Source organism: Condylura cristata, unplaced genomic scaffold (assembly GCF_000260355.1).
Source record: "Condylura cristata isolate star-nosed mole 26May11 unplaced genomic scaffold, ConCri1.0 scaffold00004, whole genome shotgun sequence".
NCBI lineage: Eukaryota > Metazoa > Chordata > Mammalia > Eulipotyphla > Talpidae > Condylura > Condylura cristata.
In genome coordinates, this window is record NW_004567105.1 from 58,468,867 (window position 1) to 58,483,653 (window position 14,787).

At 39.9% G+C, this 14,787-nt stretch overlaps 1 protein-coding gene across 1 annotated transcript; it reads left to right on the top strand.

Moving 5' to 3' along the window:
* The first annotated feature begins 1,051 nt into the window (after positions 1-1,051).
* On the top strand, positions 1,052-14,623 carry ACTR8 (ARP8 actin-related protein 8 homolog (yeast)). The gene is made up of 13 exons (XM_004676054.2): positions 1,052-1,270; positions 4,186-4,356; positions 5,380-5,490; positions 6,348-6,452; positions 6,731-6,904; positions 7,452-7,545; positions 7,660-7,792; positions 10,016-10,169; positions 10,762-10,857; positions 11,621-11,761; positions 12,625-12,889; positions 13,609-13,772; positions 14,338-14,623. The coding sequence occupies exons 1-13, from the start codon at positions 1,058-1,060 to the stop codon at positions 14,479-14,481; spliced, it is 1,965 nt and encodes a 654-aa protein (XP_004676111.1). The 5' UTR covers positions 1,052-1,057; the 3' UTR covers positions 14,482-14,623.
* Positions 14,624-14,787: the final 164 nt, after the last annotated feature.

Genomic DNA, 14,787 nt, shown 5'->3' on the forward strand with positions numbered 1-14,787 from the left:
TTCTGTCCAGCCTCCAGCAAAGGCTATAATATAGTAGATCATGGTCAAGTGTCTGTAGGTGATGGCTTCTCTGCCTGTGATCGTCTACCCCTCAGAACTGCTGCTGCAGGACTCTTTCATAGGTCTTATCCTAGAGTTCTGGCTGCACTTAACATTTAACTGCTGTGAGGAGGAAATGAGATGCCAGTTATCAACCTGTACACTCTGCATGAGGTAGACTTATAGTGCAGAATAGAGTAGCCTCTTGAATATTTGGATGCAAACTTTGCCTTGACTACTCAGTAACTTAAGCTCTTGACAGATAACATTCTATCCTTGCTTACTCTCTATAAAATGGGGGTTAAAGACTGAATATAGGGTGTTGTTTTAAGGAGTTGTAGTCGTCCAGATGGGATATGATAGTAGCTTGGACTAGGTGCTAGAAGGAATGGAGAAGTGCATTCATTCAAGATACAGCTTAAGGAGTGCAGGAATTGTTAATAGATTTGGAGGTAGCAGATGTGAACAACCGAAGAGTCATTTTTTTGATAACTAAAATTAAAAAATTGCCGAGATGTTCAAAGTAGGAATAAGATTTTACAGGGAAGTACAATGAAGGGTTCCATTTTGAGCGTGTTTAAATTTTCAACACCTTGTTATATCCAAGTAGCGATATCAACTTCAGGGAGAGATCCAAACAGAATCCATTCATTTGGGAATTTTCTTTGTACTTAAAGTCATGACACTAGATAAAGTCATCCAAATAATATGTAGAGAAGAGACCTAGCTCTAGAGAACACTGACTAAGAGGCTGGACTGAAGTATGAGAAATATGGAGAGCCAAAAAAAGAAAAAGTAAACTGTTGTGGGGAGAAAAATAGATGCCTGATCTATAGCAGAAGGGTATGTCTAAGCATTCAAAACAACTGTTGCGGCATCCTCAAAGGCGGCCCAGTTAACAGCAATATCCGCCCAAATCAAACACCACCCCGCCTCCTTCCTCTACAGGTCCGTCCTTCCACTTTCCCAGAATTCTCTGAGGCGACGCTCTGGTAGCCATGTTGGTTGTGGGCAGTGTATGTGCGCCTGCGTGGGCCCTCGGCCTCCCCAACTTTGGCTTTCAGCGCGTCACTCTGAGGCGAGGGGCTGGTGGGCCCCGGCGACCACAATGACCCAAGCAGAGAAGGGGGACGCGGAAAATGGAAAGGAGAAAGGCGGGGAAAAGGAGAAGGAGCAGCGCGGCGTGAAGCGGCCCATCGTCCCCGCGCTAGTGCCGGAGTCGCTGCAGGAGGTGAGGCGCGGGCTCGCGTCTTGGCTGGGACGACTTCCCAGGCCACAGACCGCGGCTTACGGGGCGGGAGAGGCCGGCGGCGGACTTAAGCTTTCGGGCTCCGGACCTGAACAGGCGTGGGTGGCGCCAGCGGGTGGGCTTTCCCTTCCCGCGTCGGGGCGAGAAGCCCCGCGTGTGATGGGGACGAGCGGCTCACTCCGAGGCCTGAAGACTCCCCAGCGCCGGTCCAGCTCACATTCCCCGCCTTGGAAACACTACTGCAGGTCTGTCACCTACTTCCCAATAAGCTGAGGTTTCAGGGATTGCAGGGAACTATAATACCGGAGGTGGCTCAGGGAGCAATAGTTAGAGGTTCAGGCTTTTTTCTTTATTAAGGAAATTTCAGGTAATGGGGATCATGCCAGGCTTGAAAGTAAGAAAAAAGGTAAATGCTTTGTCTAAACAGTTCGTGTGTCGTAGACAATAAAATTAAGTTACACGAACCGAAACAGTTACTTGCTGTAGCACAGCAGGCGGCAGACAACCTTTAAACGTTGTGCATGGGTATGTGTGGACGTGTGCATAGACACAGGCTTACTTAAATGAGGAAGCCGCCAGCATTCCCGTTTAAAAACAAAACAGTTGAACGTGATGTACAGTTCATAGCAGAAGTAAATCGGGAGGCATTTACATTGTCAGAATTCTATGTTGGATGTCCTGAGGCAGCTTCCTTACTGGGAGATGAGTTAGAGATAAAGCCCAACCCTGGGGGACAATGTTTAAAGATGTAGCACTGCATAGGAAGCCCTGAGGGTGGTGATCACTGTTACAGAGACCTCAGTTTCTCCCCCCAGTTTACCTGGATGGTCTCTAAAGACCTTACTGAGATCCTTACTTAGGATTCCCTCTCTCTGAGGTGAGAGCTGGAAGGGAGTGCCCACAAGGAGGGCCAGGCAACAGGAATTAGCATGGTGTGGGGTGGGCCACTGTAGGAAGTACTGGCACACACAGCAAGTGCATCCTCCCGCACCCGTGATGTTTTCAAAGGAGATGACACTTGGACTAAAATCTGAGGGGTGAATAGGAGTTAGCCAAGAAGAGGGGGGATCTCAGGGAGGGAAGACAGTGGGAACGGGACCTGGACCAAGAGGATATGAGGTATTGGCGACTGGGATGTTTGAAATTGGAAGGAGAGGGAGCAAGAGATGAAACTAGAGATCTTAGCCAACCTTATGAAGGTTATATAAGTCAGGGTCTGGCTTCTTCTGAAGGCAGTGAGAACTTGGGAAGTTTTGCATTAACTGCCTGCCGGGCTCTCCAGCTATAGGATTAAGTCATTTAATCCTCACAATAATTTTATGAGGTAGGATTCTCTTAGGTGAGGAAGTGGTACAAGTGAACTTGAAGCCAGATCTGTGAATCCACAGCCTGGGGCCTTAACCACTACAGCAACATTTCCTTCACTTCAATCAGTTGTGGAACACCCTTTAGATTCTTTGTATTGCCTATGGCATCTGTACTGTTATTACTTAATTTTTTTACTCTTAAGCAGTAATAGCCAGAGAATGATACCTGGGTTGTATGGCTATGCTGCCCCATAATAAATTAAAATGAGTATGTAATTAATAAAAAATAATTGTCCACACTGCACAGAAGCACATTTACAATTACTTTTGAACTTGCCAGTTAATGTGCTGTAGCTTGTGTGCCACTCGGGAGGTACAGATATCATTGGGGGCAGGCAGCCTCATCTGTGTAACCCAGCCTACTGAACAAATGTTGTCTGCCGTAGCACAAAAAGCAGAGGACGTACCTGTTCAGCACCATATCATGTGGATGATACCATCATTCAACAAATACCCCTATGCTTTGTGTGCCATAATAAACAAGACAGAAGTGGTCCCTTTCACATGAACATTTTTGTCCATTGGGAGAACCAGCAATAAGTAAATGACAAATGTAATGAAAATAAGGATTACTGTAAGATTACATTTCAGATGGACAAACAGATCTCATCTGGTGACATTTAACTTCAGGCTTGAAGGGAAGTGTAAAATTTATTTCACAGAGTAAGAACACTGCAGACTAAATTGCCTCTATAAAGGCCTAGAAGTCAGCATGCTGAATTAAGTAAGTAAGTGAGAGACCCATCTAGGTTGAGAAGATTAAAGACACTAAAAAGGAAGTAGTTCTAGGATAAGACTAGAGAAATACAGGCTGTTGATCTTTCAGGTTCTGGCCTTCATTGTATTGGTTGGCTATTAAAATCTTTTGAATAGAGACACAACTATTTCTCAAAGGCGGAGTAGAGGAGGTACTGACTACCAGTCAGGTTGAAATGATTGTTCTTAATGGGGAATTATTGCTAAAGGGACTCTCAGAGTCCCTTCTTTCCCACTCCTCTGACAAGTTTACTTGGTAAATGTTCCTAAAGTGAGTCAGAGTATAGTTTGCCCCTTAAAATTTATGCCTCTGTGGTTAAAGCCCACAGTTATCACTCTACACAAACCTGATTTGTGTTATATTGTCTGTCTGTTTACTATTCTCCCAAAAATGAATTGTGAAATGTTGCAATGCTTTAACTACCATCCATAGTAAATGGAAGGTTCCCTCATGCTTGAGACATTGTCCTGGGCATCATTTTCCCACAGTGCCTGGTACATAAATAAACAGTGATTATGGGTTTATTTGTGATGAATAATTATGATTTCATTTCTCATAAATATTCATTAGGCTATGTACTAAGAGCTGTGCACAGAGATAAAAAGTGATTTAGCATCCACAGAGTAATAACTGAATATGCTTTAAAGCTCTTTACTGAATTATTTTGATTATGGGAAACTAATTTCTCGGGTTAGCCAGTTACCAATAAGTTATTTAACTTGTTGCCTGCTTATTATGAACAAAGATCACATTCTTATATTTTATATTTGCAGCAAATCCAGAGCAACTTCATTGTTGTTATACATCCAGGATCAACAACTCTAAGGATTGGTCGAGCCACAGACACACTTCCTGCCAGCATTCCTCACGTCATTGCGAGAAGACACAAACAGCAAGGGCAGCCCCTGTACAAGGACAGTTGGCTCCTCAGGGAGGGTCTCAATGTAAGCCACAAATTGAGGATCTGGGGAGAGAGTCCAAGGTTGTTTTCTTTGGAGGGGCTAGACTCAAGTGTATATATAGTAATTTTGAGTAAACATTTTCATAGCCTTAATATGTTTTAAAATAATAACATTTAAGGAAATTGATATAATTTTTCATCTGAGCTCACAGTTTTAGATTGTAAAGAAATAGTTACAACAAAGGTAAATCCAGTTATTTTTTAACCCACCAGGATGGACTGGGTGTTGCTAAAGGTAGTCTTTAATAGAACATACAGAATTATCACTCATTTAAAGTGATGCTTTCAGGTGTTTAGTAATAATGATTGCTGTACTTTTCTTCCAGATATTAAAAAATTAAATTGAGCTCTTATTTTAAATCTATAAAATGAATTGCTACAATAAGTACTTATTATAGTCTTAGATCAAATTGTAATTTAAAATCAAAGATTGTACTCTAAACAGTAAGCATTTACTTTATCTTATTTTATAGGTGGTAATTATTGAAAAAATTTTTTTGTATATTTTCAATATGTGTATTGCATTGTAACATGCTTTTAAGTCTAACCAGGGTTAGGAACATGCAGTTTCTTTTTCTGATTGTAGTCTTGGACCATTTTATAGTGTGACTAGCAGGGTATATTAAATCCATTCTATGTTTTAATATACCTTGATATAAATATAATAGATAAAGCAAAATAACATGAAGGAATGTAATATCATTACAAATTATAAACATGATTATTATATAGACATGGAAGAGTCTCTGAATACTTTGAAAATATAAAGTAGCTGTGCTCAAAATTAGTGCTTTGAAATTTTTTATCAGTCAGAAGTCAGTTGAGGTTATGAATTTTTGTCAAAAATTGGTTTATGATGAGTTTATTAATTATGTGAAGATTAAGGAAATGCTACTTGCTGATGAGGAAGCATTTCTTGTTGGTCAGTTAAATTAGTAGTTTGCCTTTCAGCCTTTTCTTTTTGCTAAATCCTTTATGCTCCTCATCTCTCATTCCTTTTTCCCAGAAACCTGAAAGTAAAGAACAAAGACAAAATGGTCTTAAAATGGTGGATCAAGCAATATGGTCTAAGAAGATGTCAAATGGCACAAGACGGATTCCTGTGTCCCCTGAACAGGTTCAATCTTAGCTTTTTCTTCAGATTTATTTTTCTTAACACCACCATCAAAATATCAAGCTACCTATTTCATTATGTAAATGCAAGGTGGGATTTCCTTTAAAAAGAAATAAAAGTAGGCCCTCCCTGGTGGCGCAGCGGGTTAAAGCATAGCACAAAGAAGCTTAAACCACTTCCGCATGAGTTCGATTCCTGCCTGCCCGGGAGGTGACCACATGGCACGGCAGACCTCTCCTGACCCACCCGCCCGCTGCTCCCCTCAGCAGTGTACTTCATCGATCTGTCTGTTCTACACCCCACTCTATCTCTGATGTATCCTCTCACCCTCCACATCTCTGGCCTGCACCCCAGTTCTGTACAAATAAATAAATAAATCTTTAAAAAAAAAAAAGAAAAGTAATTCATTACTTCTAGGTAGCTGAATCATTGTCACAAATATTTAGGCAAGTCAAATAATTTGAAGGTTATTTCTTGCAGCAAATTAATGAAAATTTACAGCTTACTTAATTTCAGAATCTTGTTAAGAAGCTATATTCTTACTCCATTTTTCCTTTTACTATGATAAACCAATACTATTAGGAGTGGATAAGAATATATATTTTTATATTTCAACAGTCCGGCGAGATACAGTATTAATTATATACTGACTGAATCATGGCTTGTATGTTAAAAATCATAGGGAAAATCAAGATTATGGGACAGGGCAAGAGAATCCTTTCATGATCAGTTACTATTTTGCCAACTTTCTGAATTTATGATTAAAATTTGGTCTGTAAGAAAGACCAAATTTTATTCCTCCACCCCCCACCCCTTTTTTTCTTGCACAATTTCAGAGAATTTTCTGATCCTTTTTTCAGGCACTCTCTTACAACAAGCAAATGCGACCTGCAATATTAGATCACTGTTCTGGAAATAAATGGACAAACACATCTCATCACCCTGAATTCTTGGTAGGAGAGGAGGTAGGAGAGTTCTTTACAATAAAATGGAAGAAAACTGGTTCTAGTCCTAAGATTAATTTATTTTACCTCCCATTTCTGGTTGTTTCATAGCATCACATAGTTATTTCAGGACTAAATAGTCTTACTGGCTTTCTAAGATGTTATGTACTCCATTCTATATAGAATATTCAGCAAAAGTCAGTGATAATTTCTGGCTGTAGTGTTTTGTTCTTAGTGTGAATCCAAAAACCCTGAGAGAATTGTTTATAACAGTGTTTTCATCTCTCTGGATTTTCTAGGCCTTGTATGTTAATCCATTGGACTGTTACAATATTCACTGGCCTATCAGAAGAGGTCAGTTAAATATTCACCCAGGACCTGGGGGCTCCCTTACAGCTGTTCTGGCAGATATTGAAGTAATATGGTCTCATGCAATACAAAAATACTTGGAAATTCCACTAAAAGATTTAAAGGTAAACTGTAATTCCCACTTACAGATTGTCTTTAAAATTTTTGGTTGACAAAGTACACATTATCGATTTATTTGTAGCATGGTGTCTGTCATACATTCTCAGTCCTAAAGATTAAGGATATCTTTTTCTTCACTGAATTCCACTCTGGCACTTTCTCTTTCTTACTGTTATTTCAAGTCTCTTACTGTTCTGCAACCTAAAAGCTCGTTCATTTTTATACTCCCTACCTGGGCCTTTTTTAGACATAAGTGGTCTTATTTTTTATATAAGGAAAAATGAATTATATGAAAATTTTAAATACGTTGATATGAAGATGATAGATAATGAGGAAAATTAAAATTAACTTAAACATTTTTAGTTTTTTTCCCCCTAGATAAAAATGATAAGAGAACAGAGAGGTTTTAACTTTTATTCTGGGCCTAATGTTGTTACTCCTTTAGAGAAAATCCTATTTGAAGACAAATGTGATGAAATTATTTTGTCTGGGCTTCTGTGTTAAACATTTTCTTTGTTAACCATTTTCTTTTTTCTTTGTTCTTCTTTTTAGTATTATAGATGTATCTTGTTGATTCCGGATATCTATAATAAACAGCATGTAAAAGAATTAGTGAATATGATCCTAATGAAAATGGGTTTTTCAGGTATGTCCCATAACCCAGTAAAATTTGAGTGAGGTTTTTTGTTGCTGTTTTAATGACAGTCTTCAGAGCCCTACTGCTCCCTGGCTGAGTGCTCCTCTGCCTCTTGGTTTTCAGGGATTGTGGTCCATCAGGAGTCTGTGTGTGCGACCTATGGAAGTGGCTTAAGCAGCACATGCATTGTAGATGTTGGGGATCAGAAGACAAGTGTGTGCTGTGTAGAAGATGGGGTCTCTCATAGAAATACTCGGTAAGGAACTTGGAGGTGGTGTTTCCCACTCCCCCTCTTCTCAGTTTATTCAGCTATAAAGTATCACAAGTTACAAAGACATTATTTTTAGGGAATTAACATACTCAAGTTTTGCTTAGGAAACCAGCAAGATTGTGGAAGCTAATACTTTCAAAGCTATAAACAACTGATCTAACCTTTTTCTTTAAGGATTTAGTCATACAAGAACTGGGGTGTAGGACAGAGGTGCAGGGGGTAAGAAGATCATCAGAGATATGGTGGGGAGCAGGACAGGTGGATCTACTGAAATATACTGCTGAGGGGAGCAGCAGGCAAGACAAGAAGAGGTCCGGTGTGTCAAATGTAGGTCACCTCCCTGGCCGGGATCAAACTCTTGCACAGTTGCTGGTGATAGCTTGATAGTGCTGAGACCTTTAACCACCAGGGAGGCCTCGGATCTAAGCTTTTTCACTGGATCTCTTTAACATATGCCCCTACCAGCAGCTCCTGAATGTCCTAGTATGTTTCCCCACAGAGAGAGCTTATGTGCTAGTTCTATGACATTTGCTGTAGTCTGGCATATCTATCACACAGTAGCTTTAGGCAAGTTGTATGCCATAAGGCCTCAATCAGTGTCTTCAGCTTGTCTTTAGAAACTAACATAAGGCCCTTCCTGGTGGCGCAGTGGGCTAAAGCGCAGCACTGCAGGTGACCAGCAGCCACTTCAGTGCAAGTATGACCCCCAACCCCAAAGGTGATCCACATGATGCAGCAGACCTCTCCTGTCTCACATGCTGCCCCCCTCAGCGGTGTACTTTGTCAGTCTGCCTGTTTTACCCACTCTGTCTCTGGTGAATTCTCTCACCGCCCCTGCCCCTCTGGCCTGTACCCCCATTCTATATGCATAAATAAATAAATCTTAAAAAAAGAAACTATAACATAAAATGAAAAGGAAAACCACTTTGACCATAGCCAAACTGATGTAAATAAGCTAGATTCTTACAACTCTTTGCTGATTAGAGAAATGTTTCCATACTTCTAAATAAAGACCCACAATTTACAATACTTGTACAGTACTTGAACTTATAAATAGTGAATTTGTGTATTTACTCATTTCAATCATTCCGTCATTGTAAAGAGTGAATTTGTATTCATTTATTTTCCAACCTGTTTATTCCAGTTCATGATTTCTGGTAGGACCAGCTCAGGCCATAAAGGTGGAACCCAACCCTCAATGGGAAGCCAGCGTGCCCCCCTCTTCTCACTCACATTGAGATGCTTTAGAAATCCCAGTGAATCTCACATGTACATGTTGGGTTTTGGGAGGAATTCAGAAAAAAACCACAGAGACATGGGAAAACTTGTAAGCTACACACAGGGACCACAGCCAGGAATTGATTCTTTTCTTTCTTTCTTTCTCAGCAATATTGTAATGAATCAATGATATTATCACAGGACCTGCTTCAGGAGAAATGCATTTTCAGGTCTATCTAGCATTTTGATACTTGCTTTCTTATCATAAGTGTTCAGTGTACAAGAAGTAACTTTGGTAGTCAACCTCATGGTACCACCACTAATGTAAGAGTTAATAAAGTCACTAGGAGCAGGTTTGCTGCTTGTCCTTCCTGAGATCAGCCCAGTGCAAGCAGTGGCCACTCGGGTATACACATAAGGGTAGTCAGCAGCATTTTATGTTTCCAAGATGACTGCTTAGGGATACTCTGATTCTTCCCGTTCCTCACAGTAGTCAGAAGAACGGGAAGTCTCAGATCCATTCTTTTGTATTAATCTAATGACACTGGTTCTTGAAGTGTGGAGAAAATGGTGGGCTCAGGTTCCTTACCATTAAAATAAGATAGCAGTAGACTTTTGAAATTGCAGAAGCACCCAGAGATAGTAGTCTCTATGAGATTTTCCTTACTAAGTACATGGTGTCATTGTCTGCCTTCTCTGTATGTCAGTGAGTATAGACAGAAAAACATCAGCATACATTGACTTAGGAATAAGTTGGATTTAATGTGTGTGTTATGTTTCTTGGATATTTTTTGCAAATAGCTTGACTGTATCCTGATGCCTGCCACTAAGTTTTGTTAAGAGCTTTTTTACACCACCCCATCCATCCATTCCGCCCTTTCTTTAAATTATTTCTTGAAACCTAACTATTTCACTGTACCCAATTAAATTCTTGAAATACTCTTTGTGCCTTCTTAACTGACAGGTTACCCATCTCCGCTTTTCTGTTAGGCTCTGCCTGGCGTATGGAGGATCTGATGTGTCAAGGTGTTTTTACTGGCTGATGCAGCGAGCTGGGTTCCCTTACAGAGAATGCCAATTAACAAATAAAATGGATTGCCTTCTTCTGCAGCACCTTAAAGAAACTTTCTGTCATTTAGATCAGGTGGGAGAAAAATCAGCTTTGATTATTTTTGTTTTCAGAAAGAAATTAAGATATTTGGAAGGCAATTAAGAGAGTTTAGCAAAGTTCTAAAGGATGAAATAAACCTTCAGGTGTAATGAATAGCAGCAAATAAATATATGGGTATAGGCTAGAAGTTACATCATTTGAAGCAATTCTTAGCTTTGTGAACAGTTCCCTTAATTCTGTATATGGATTGGTACTTACAGGTGTTTTTTAGATTTTGTTTTTTACTTTTTTCAAGTAATACTATTCTGAGTTTTTAAAAAAATGAGAAACATAAGACCATAACATTTCTCAGTTACTGAAAGAATTGGCTTATTGACTTGGATCCTTTGTATTAGTTTGTATTGATAGTAAAGCAAACAAAATGCAGATGGTAGAAATTTTAGAAATGTTAGAAAGGAAGCAAGGTACGGGTGAATGCATTTAATTATATTCCAGTGAGAGTATTGGAAAGTGTAGAGGACCCTTTGTATAGTTGAGATTGAGATGGTAGAGAGGCTTTCATTGTAATATGATGAGTTTACCTGCCTTTTACTGATTCACTGACAGCATCTTTTCCTGGAATCAGGACATCTCTGGGCTTCAAGACCATGAGTTTCAGATACGACATCCAGATTCCCCAGCACTGCTTTACCAGTTTCGGCTAGGAGATGAAAAACTCCAGGTACCAACAAATGGGTGTGTTTTCCCATGAGTGGGAAGCAAGCCAGCAAGGTTCAGTCAAATGGAGAAAATATATACATTTGGAGCCCTCATGAAGTCAGAATGCCAAGTGGTTGTACATTATTCTCCCTAAACCAAAAGTTACACCAATGGTATAGATAAGAACAGAGCTGAAGGCCATGTTTTTAATTAACTACTAGGTTTTTAGTTGTTATTTGGAGATATTAGGCATCTTTTTTTTTTTTTTAAGATTTATTTATTTATACTTACAGAACTGGAATACAGGCCAGAGGTGCGGTAGGTGAGAGCATTCACCAGAGACAGAGTGGGGAGCAGAACAGGCCGATTAATGAAGTACACTGCTGAGGGGAGCATAGGGCGGGTCAGGAGAGATCTATTGCACCATGTGGGTCACCTCCCTGGCTGGGGATTGAACTCATGCTGCAGTGGCTTCAGAGAGCTTCAGAGAAAACCCTAGGCATCATTTTTATTAGGAAATTACACAGCAGGTAACTTGGCATTAGTTTTGCATTTGCTTTGAGATTTCTCTTCTGTGGTGTCTGTCACTCATTTAATTGAATGATAAGTGAGTTTTCTGGTTTACTGTGTACTGAGAATAATATCTACTCCCAAAAGAGAATGCTGCCCATTCTGACTTCTAGAACCTCACTGGCATTTTTCTCTTGGAAAACCAAAATTTAGTGGATCGCTTTGTTTCAGGAGGCACTGTCCTTGGTTGATGATTCTTTTCCTTCCATGCACAGGCTCCAATGGCTTTGTTTTACCCAGCAACTTTTGGAATTGTTGGACAGAAAATGACGACTTTGCAACACAGATCCCAGGGTGACCCTGAGGATCCTCATGATGAACATTACCTACTGGCCACACAGAGCAAACAAGAGCAGGTATATAGTAGTTCTGATGTAGGAAGAGGCAGTTTTGTCCATGTAGAATGGCCCATAATGAATGGTCACAAATGTTGATATTGTTCTTAGCACTAACGTTGAAGTGAGATGTAAGTTTAAAATATGGATGAAAGATTTCTGTATTTGGCAGATGCTTATTCAATTTCAAAATAATAGTCCATACATTTAAAAGATAATTTAACAAAGCCCCTTCCCATAAGTCTGTGTATAATTTACCTATTTTTGAGTATCTACTATCAAGTATTTTCAATACAATCTCACTTTTAAGTAAAATATGAATAATGTATGCAATAGGTAAAGAACTGAATTCATTTGTCCAAAGTTGATTCTAGTCATAGGGTGTGTAATGCGTTGGCACAAATTATCTGCTAATGAAGTGTCAGCAGCTCACTATGGAAAGAAGACAGATATAAACCTTTATATCTGCATGAGATGATTTGAAAAGATCTGAAAATGAGGGTTCCATAACAGCTACTGTCCACTTAAAACTTGAAATAGTCCACTTAAAAACATAGTTCATAGGTCAGGGAGACTCTCTACACTGATTTTTAAGTTGTAAAGTTCAACAAGTAAACAGAAATCCTCTAATACCTGCCCTGCCTGCTAGTGTCTTGTTTTGAAATTGTCAGTACATCCTAATCTCTGTACACCAGCTGTCAGTCCCATTTGCCATGAGTGGTAAGCTGTATTTTAATGTGTATTTCCTCTCTGTACCAGTGACAAGCTTTTGTTTTATCATAATGTTCAGCAGTAGGGAAGGGTGGGGTGTGAGCTAGCTGGAGAACATCAACAGTGTTCTGTAGTTACACTATCTTCTTGTTTGTCCTTTTCATTGACTTAAGTCTGCAAAAGCTACTGCTGACCGAAAGTCTGCATCCAAACCCATTGGATTTGAAGGGGATCTTCGTGGCCAGTCTTCTGATATTCCAGAAAGACTTCATCCCCAGGAAGTGGATTTGGGATCCTCCCAGGGAGACTGCCTGATGGCTGGCAATGATTCTGAGGAGGCCCTCACTGCACTGATGTCCAGAAAGACTGCCATCTCACTGTTCGAGGGGAAAGCCCTGGGCCTGGATAAAGCCATCCTTCATAGCATAGACTGTTGTTGTAAGCATTTTTGTTGGAAGCTGGGCGATACTATTAAATGAATTGGTTCAGGCTAGGCTGTAGTTGTGCAGTGTAGTATATTCATAAACTGTTGAGCACTCACTTTGTGTTTGTGTTATCAGGTGTTAAGAATTAATTCCTGGCCTTTGGAGTATGTAGCTTAGTGGAAGAAAACACATTAGAAATCAAATTCAAAACACAGGTTTGAAATTACAATTGTGGCAGATACTACAAAATTGAACTAAAGGATACTTACCATGACAGATTCTGAATGTGGGATTTAATAAGCAATACTTACTTATGGGAGTGGTATGAAGAGTAGGCAAGACGACTTCTTTAAGGAAGAGCTGAGAGGTTTAAGAGGGAGTTGAGATTAGCCAATTAAATGAGGTGGCCTTCCATATAGAGGAAGGAGTCTGTGTGAAGGCCAATGTAGCTGCGACGCACAGGGTGCAAGGATGGGGCTGAGAAGAGGTGAGTGTGTATCGTGTTGGACTTGGAGTTCCACTAAGATTACTGGTCCCAGTCCTGCAAGTAACAGGATTGGAGACGGGGCAGTAACATGCTCACATTGGTGTTTTGCAAGGTTCCTCCGGCTGCATGTTGAAGATGTGTTAGTGAGAGATCATAGAAGGCTGTTGCAGTTGTCCAACCTACAGATAGTGGTTGCTTGGCCTAGGGTGGTGGTGGATATGGAAGGGATGTCACTGTCTTTTCAGCATCTGATGATACCAAAAAGAAGATGTACAGCTCCATCCTAGTGGTGGGAGGTGGCTTGATGTTTCATAAAGCTCAAGAGTTTCTACAGCACAGAATTCTCAACAAAATGCCACCTTCATTTAGGCGAATTATTGAAAATGTGGATGTGATCACAAGACCCAAGGTATTGTTCTTAATTCAAGCTGAGCTATATGCAATTGAAACCTCCATTGATTATTTCTAATTGTAATGTCATATATGGACAAATGAAATTCTGTGGAATCTTTGAGGACTTAGGGCAAGTGGGCCATTTGTAGCAGGTTACAGATGTTGTAGAAGGAGCTCTGGACTAGGGGACTGCATTCCTGGGTATCAGTCCATGTTTTCTCTACAAACTAGCAAGACTGACTTCTTCTTAGATGAAAGGAGTTGGCTGGGTGTATTCTTTCTTAATCCTGAGTGAGGGATTGCAGAATATATTCCACTCAAATTTCAAAACAAGTCCTTATCTTCCATAGGTTTCTTGCCTACAGGCCTGACTACTTGTGGAATAATAGTGAATACTAGCATCTTGAGTAACTTTAAAAACTAAAACATTTTTACTTGAAACAGATGACTGTAGTTCATGGGTTCTTGCATGTATCTATACTGTAAGCTGAAAATCTGACTTACTTAGTACCCCCAAAATTTAAGTGATTTATTAAGTGCAATACCTGCTTAATGCTAAAATATCTTTATCACTATTCTAGGACATGGATCCCCGACTGATTGCATGGAAAGGAGGGGCAGTGTTGGCTTGTTTGGATACAACCCAGGAACTGTGGATTTACCAGAGAGAATGGCAGCGCTTTGGTGTCCGCATGTTACGTGAGCGAGCTGCTTTTGTCTGGTGAAATGGACAGAAAAAGCTACTGTTGAAGACCAAAAACAAGCCTATTGGTATAAAAGACTTAACAGAAATAAGTTTTTTTTTTTAATTTATTGATGTAAATGCTTAAATTCTTGGCTAATAAATGAATTCAACATTTTATTTGATGACATGATACTGAGTTAAAATTATAAGCTGCTTTTGTAGTCAAGTTTATACTTATTTGAGAATAAGTATAAACTTCATCTTTGGTGCTACATTCTTCCGCCCTTTCTCAGGGCCTCGCAAATGCTCCAGTGATGTAAAATACTGCTGTTCAGCGGTCCTCAAC

Excerpts from the sequence above, each read along its gene's own strand:
- ACTR8 (XM_004676054.2), top strand. The coding sequence starts at position 1,058 with ATGTGCGCCTGCGTGGGCCCTCGGCCTCCCCAACTTTGGCTTTCAGCG. Across the intron at positions 4,357-5,379 it reads TCCTCAGGGAGGGTCTCAAT|AAACCTGAAAGTAAAGAACA; the intron begins GTAAGCCACAAA and ends CCTTTTTCCCAG. Across the intron at positions 7,546-7,659 it reads AATGAAAATGGGTTTTTCAG|GGATTGTGGTCCATCAGGAG; the intron begins GTATGTCCCATA and ends CTTGGTTTTCAG.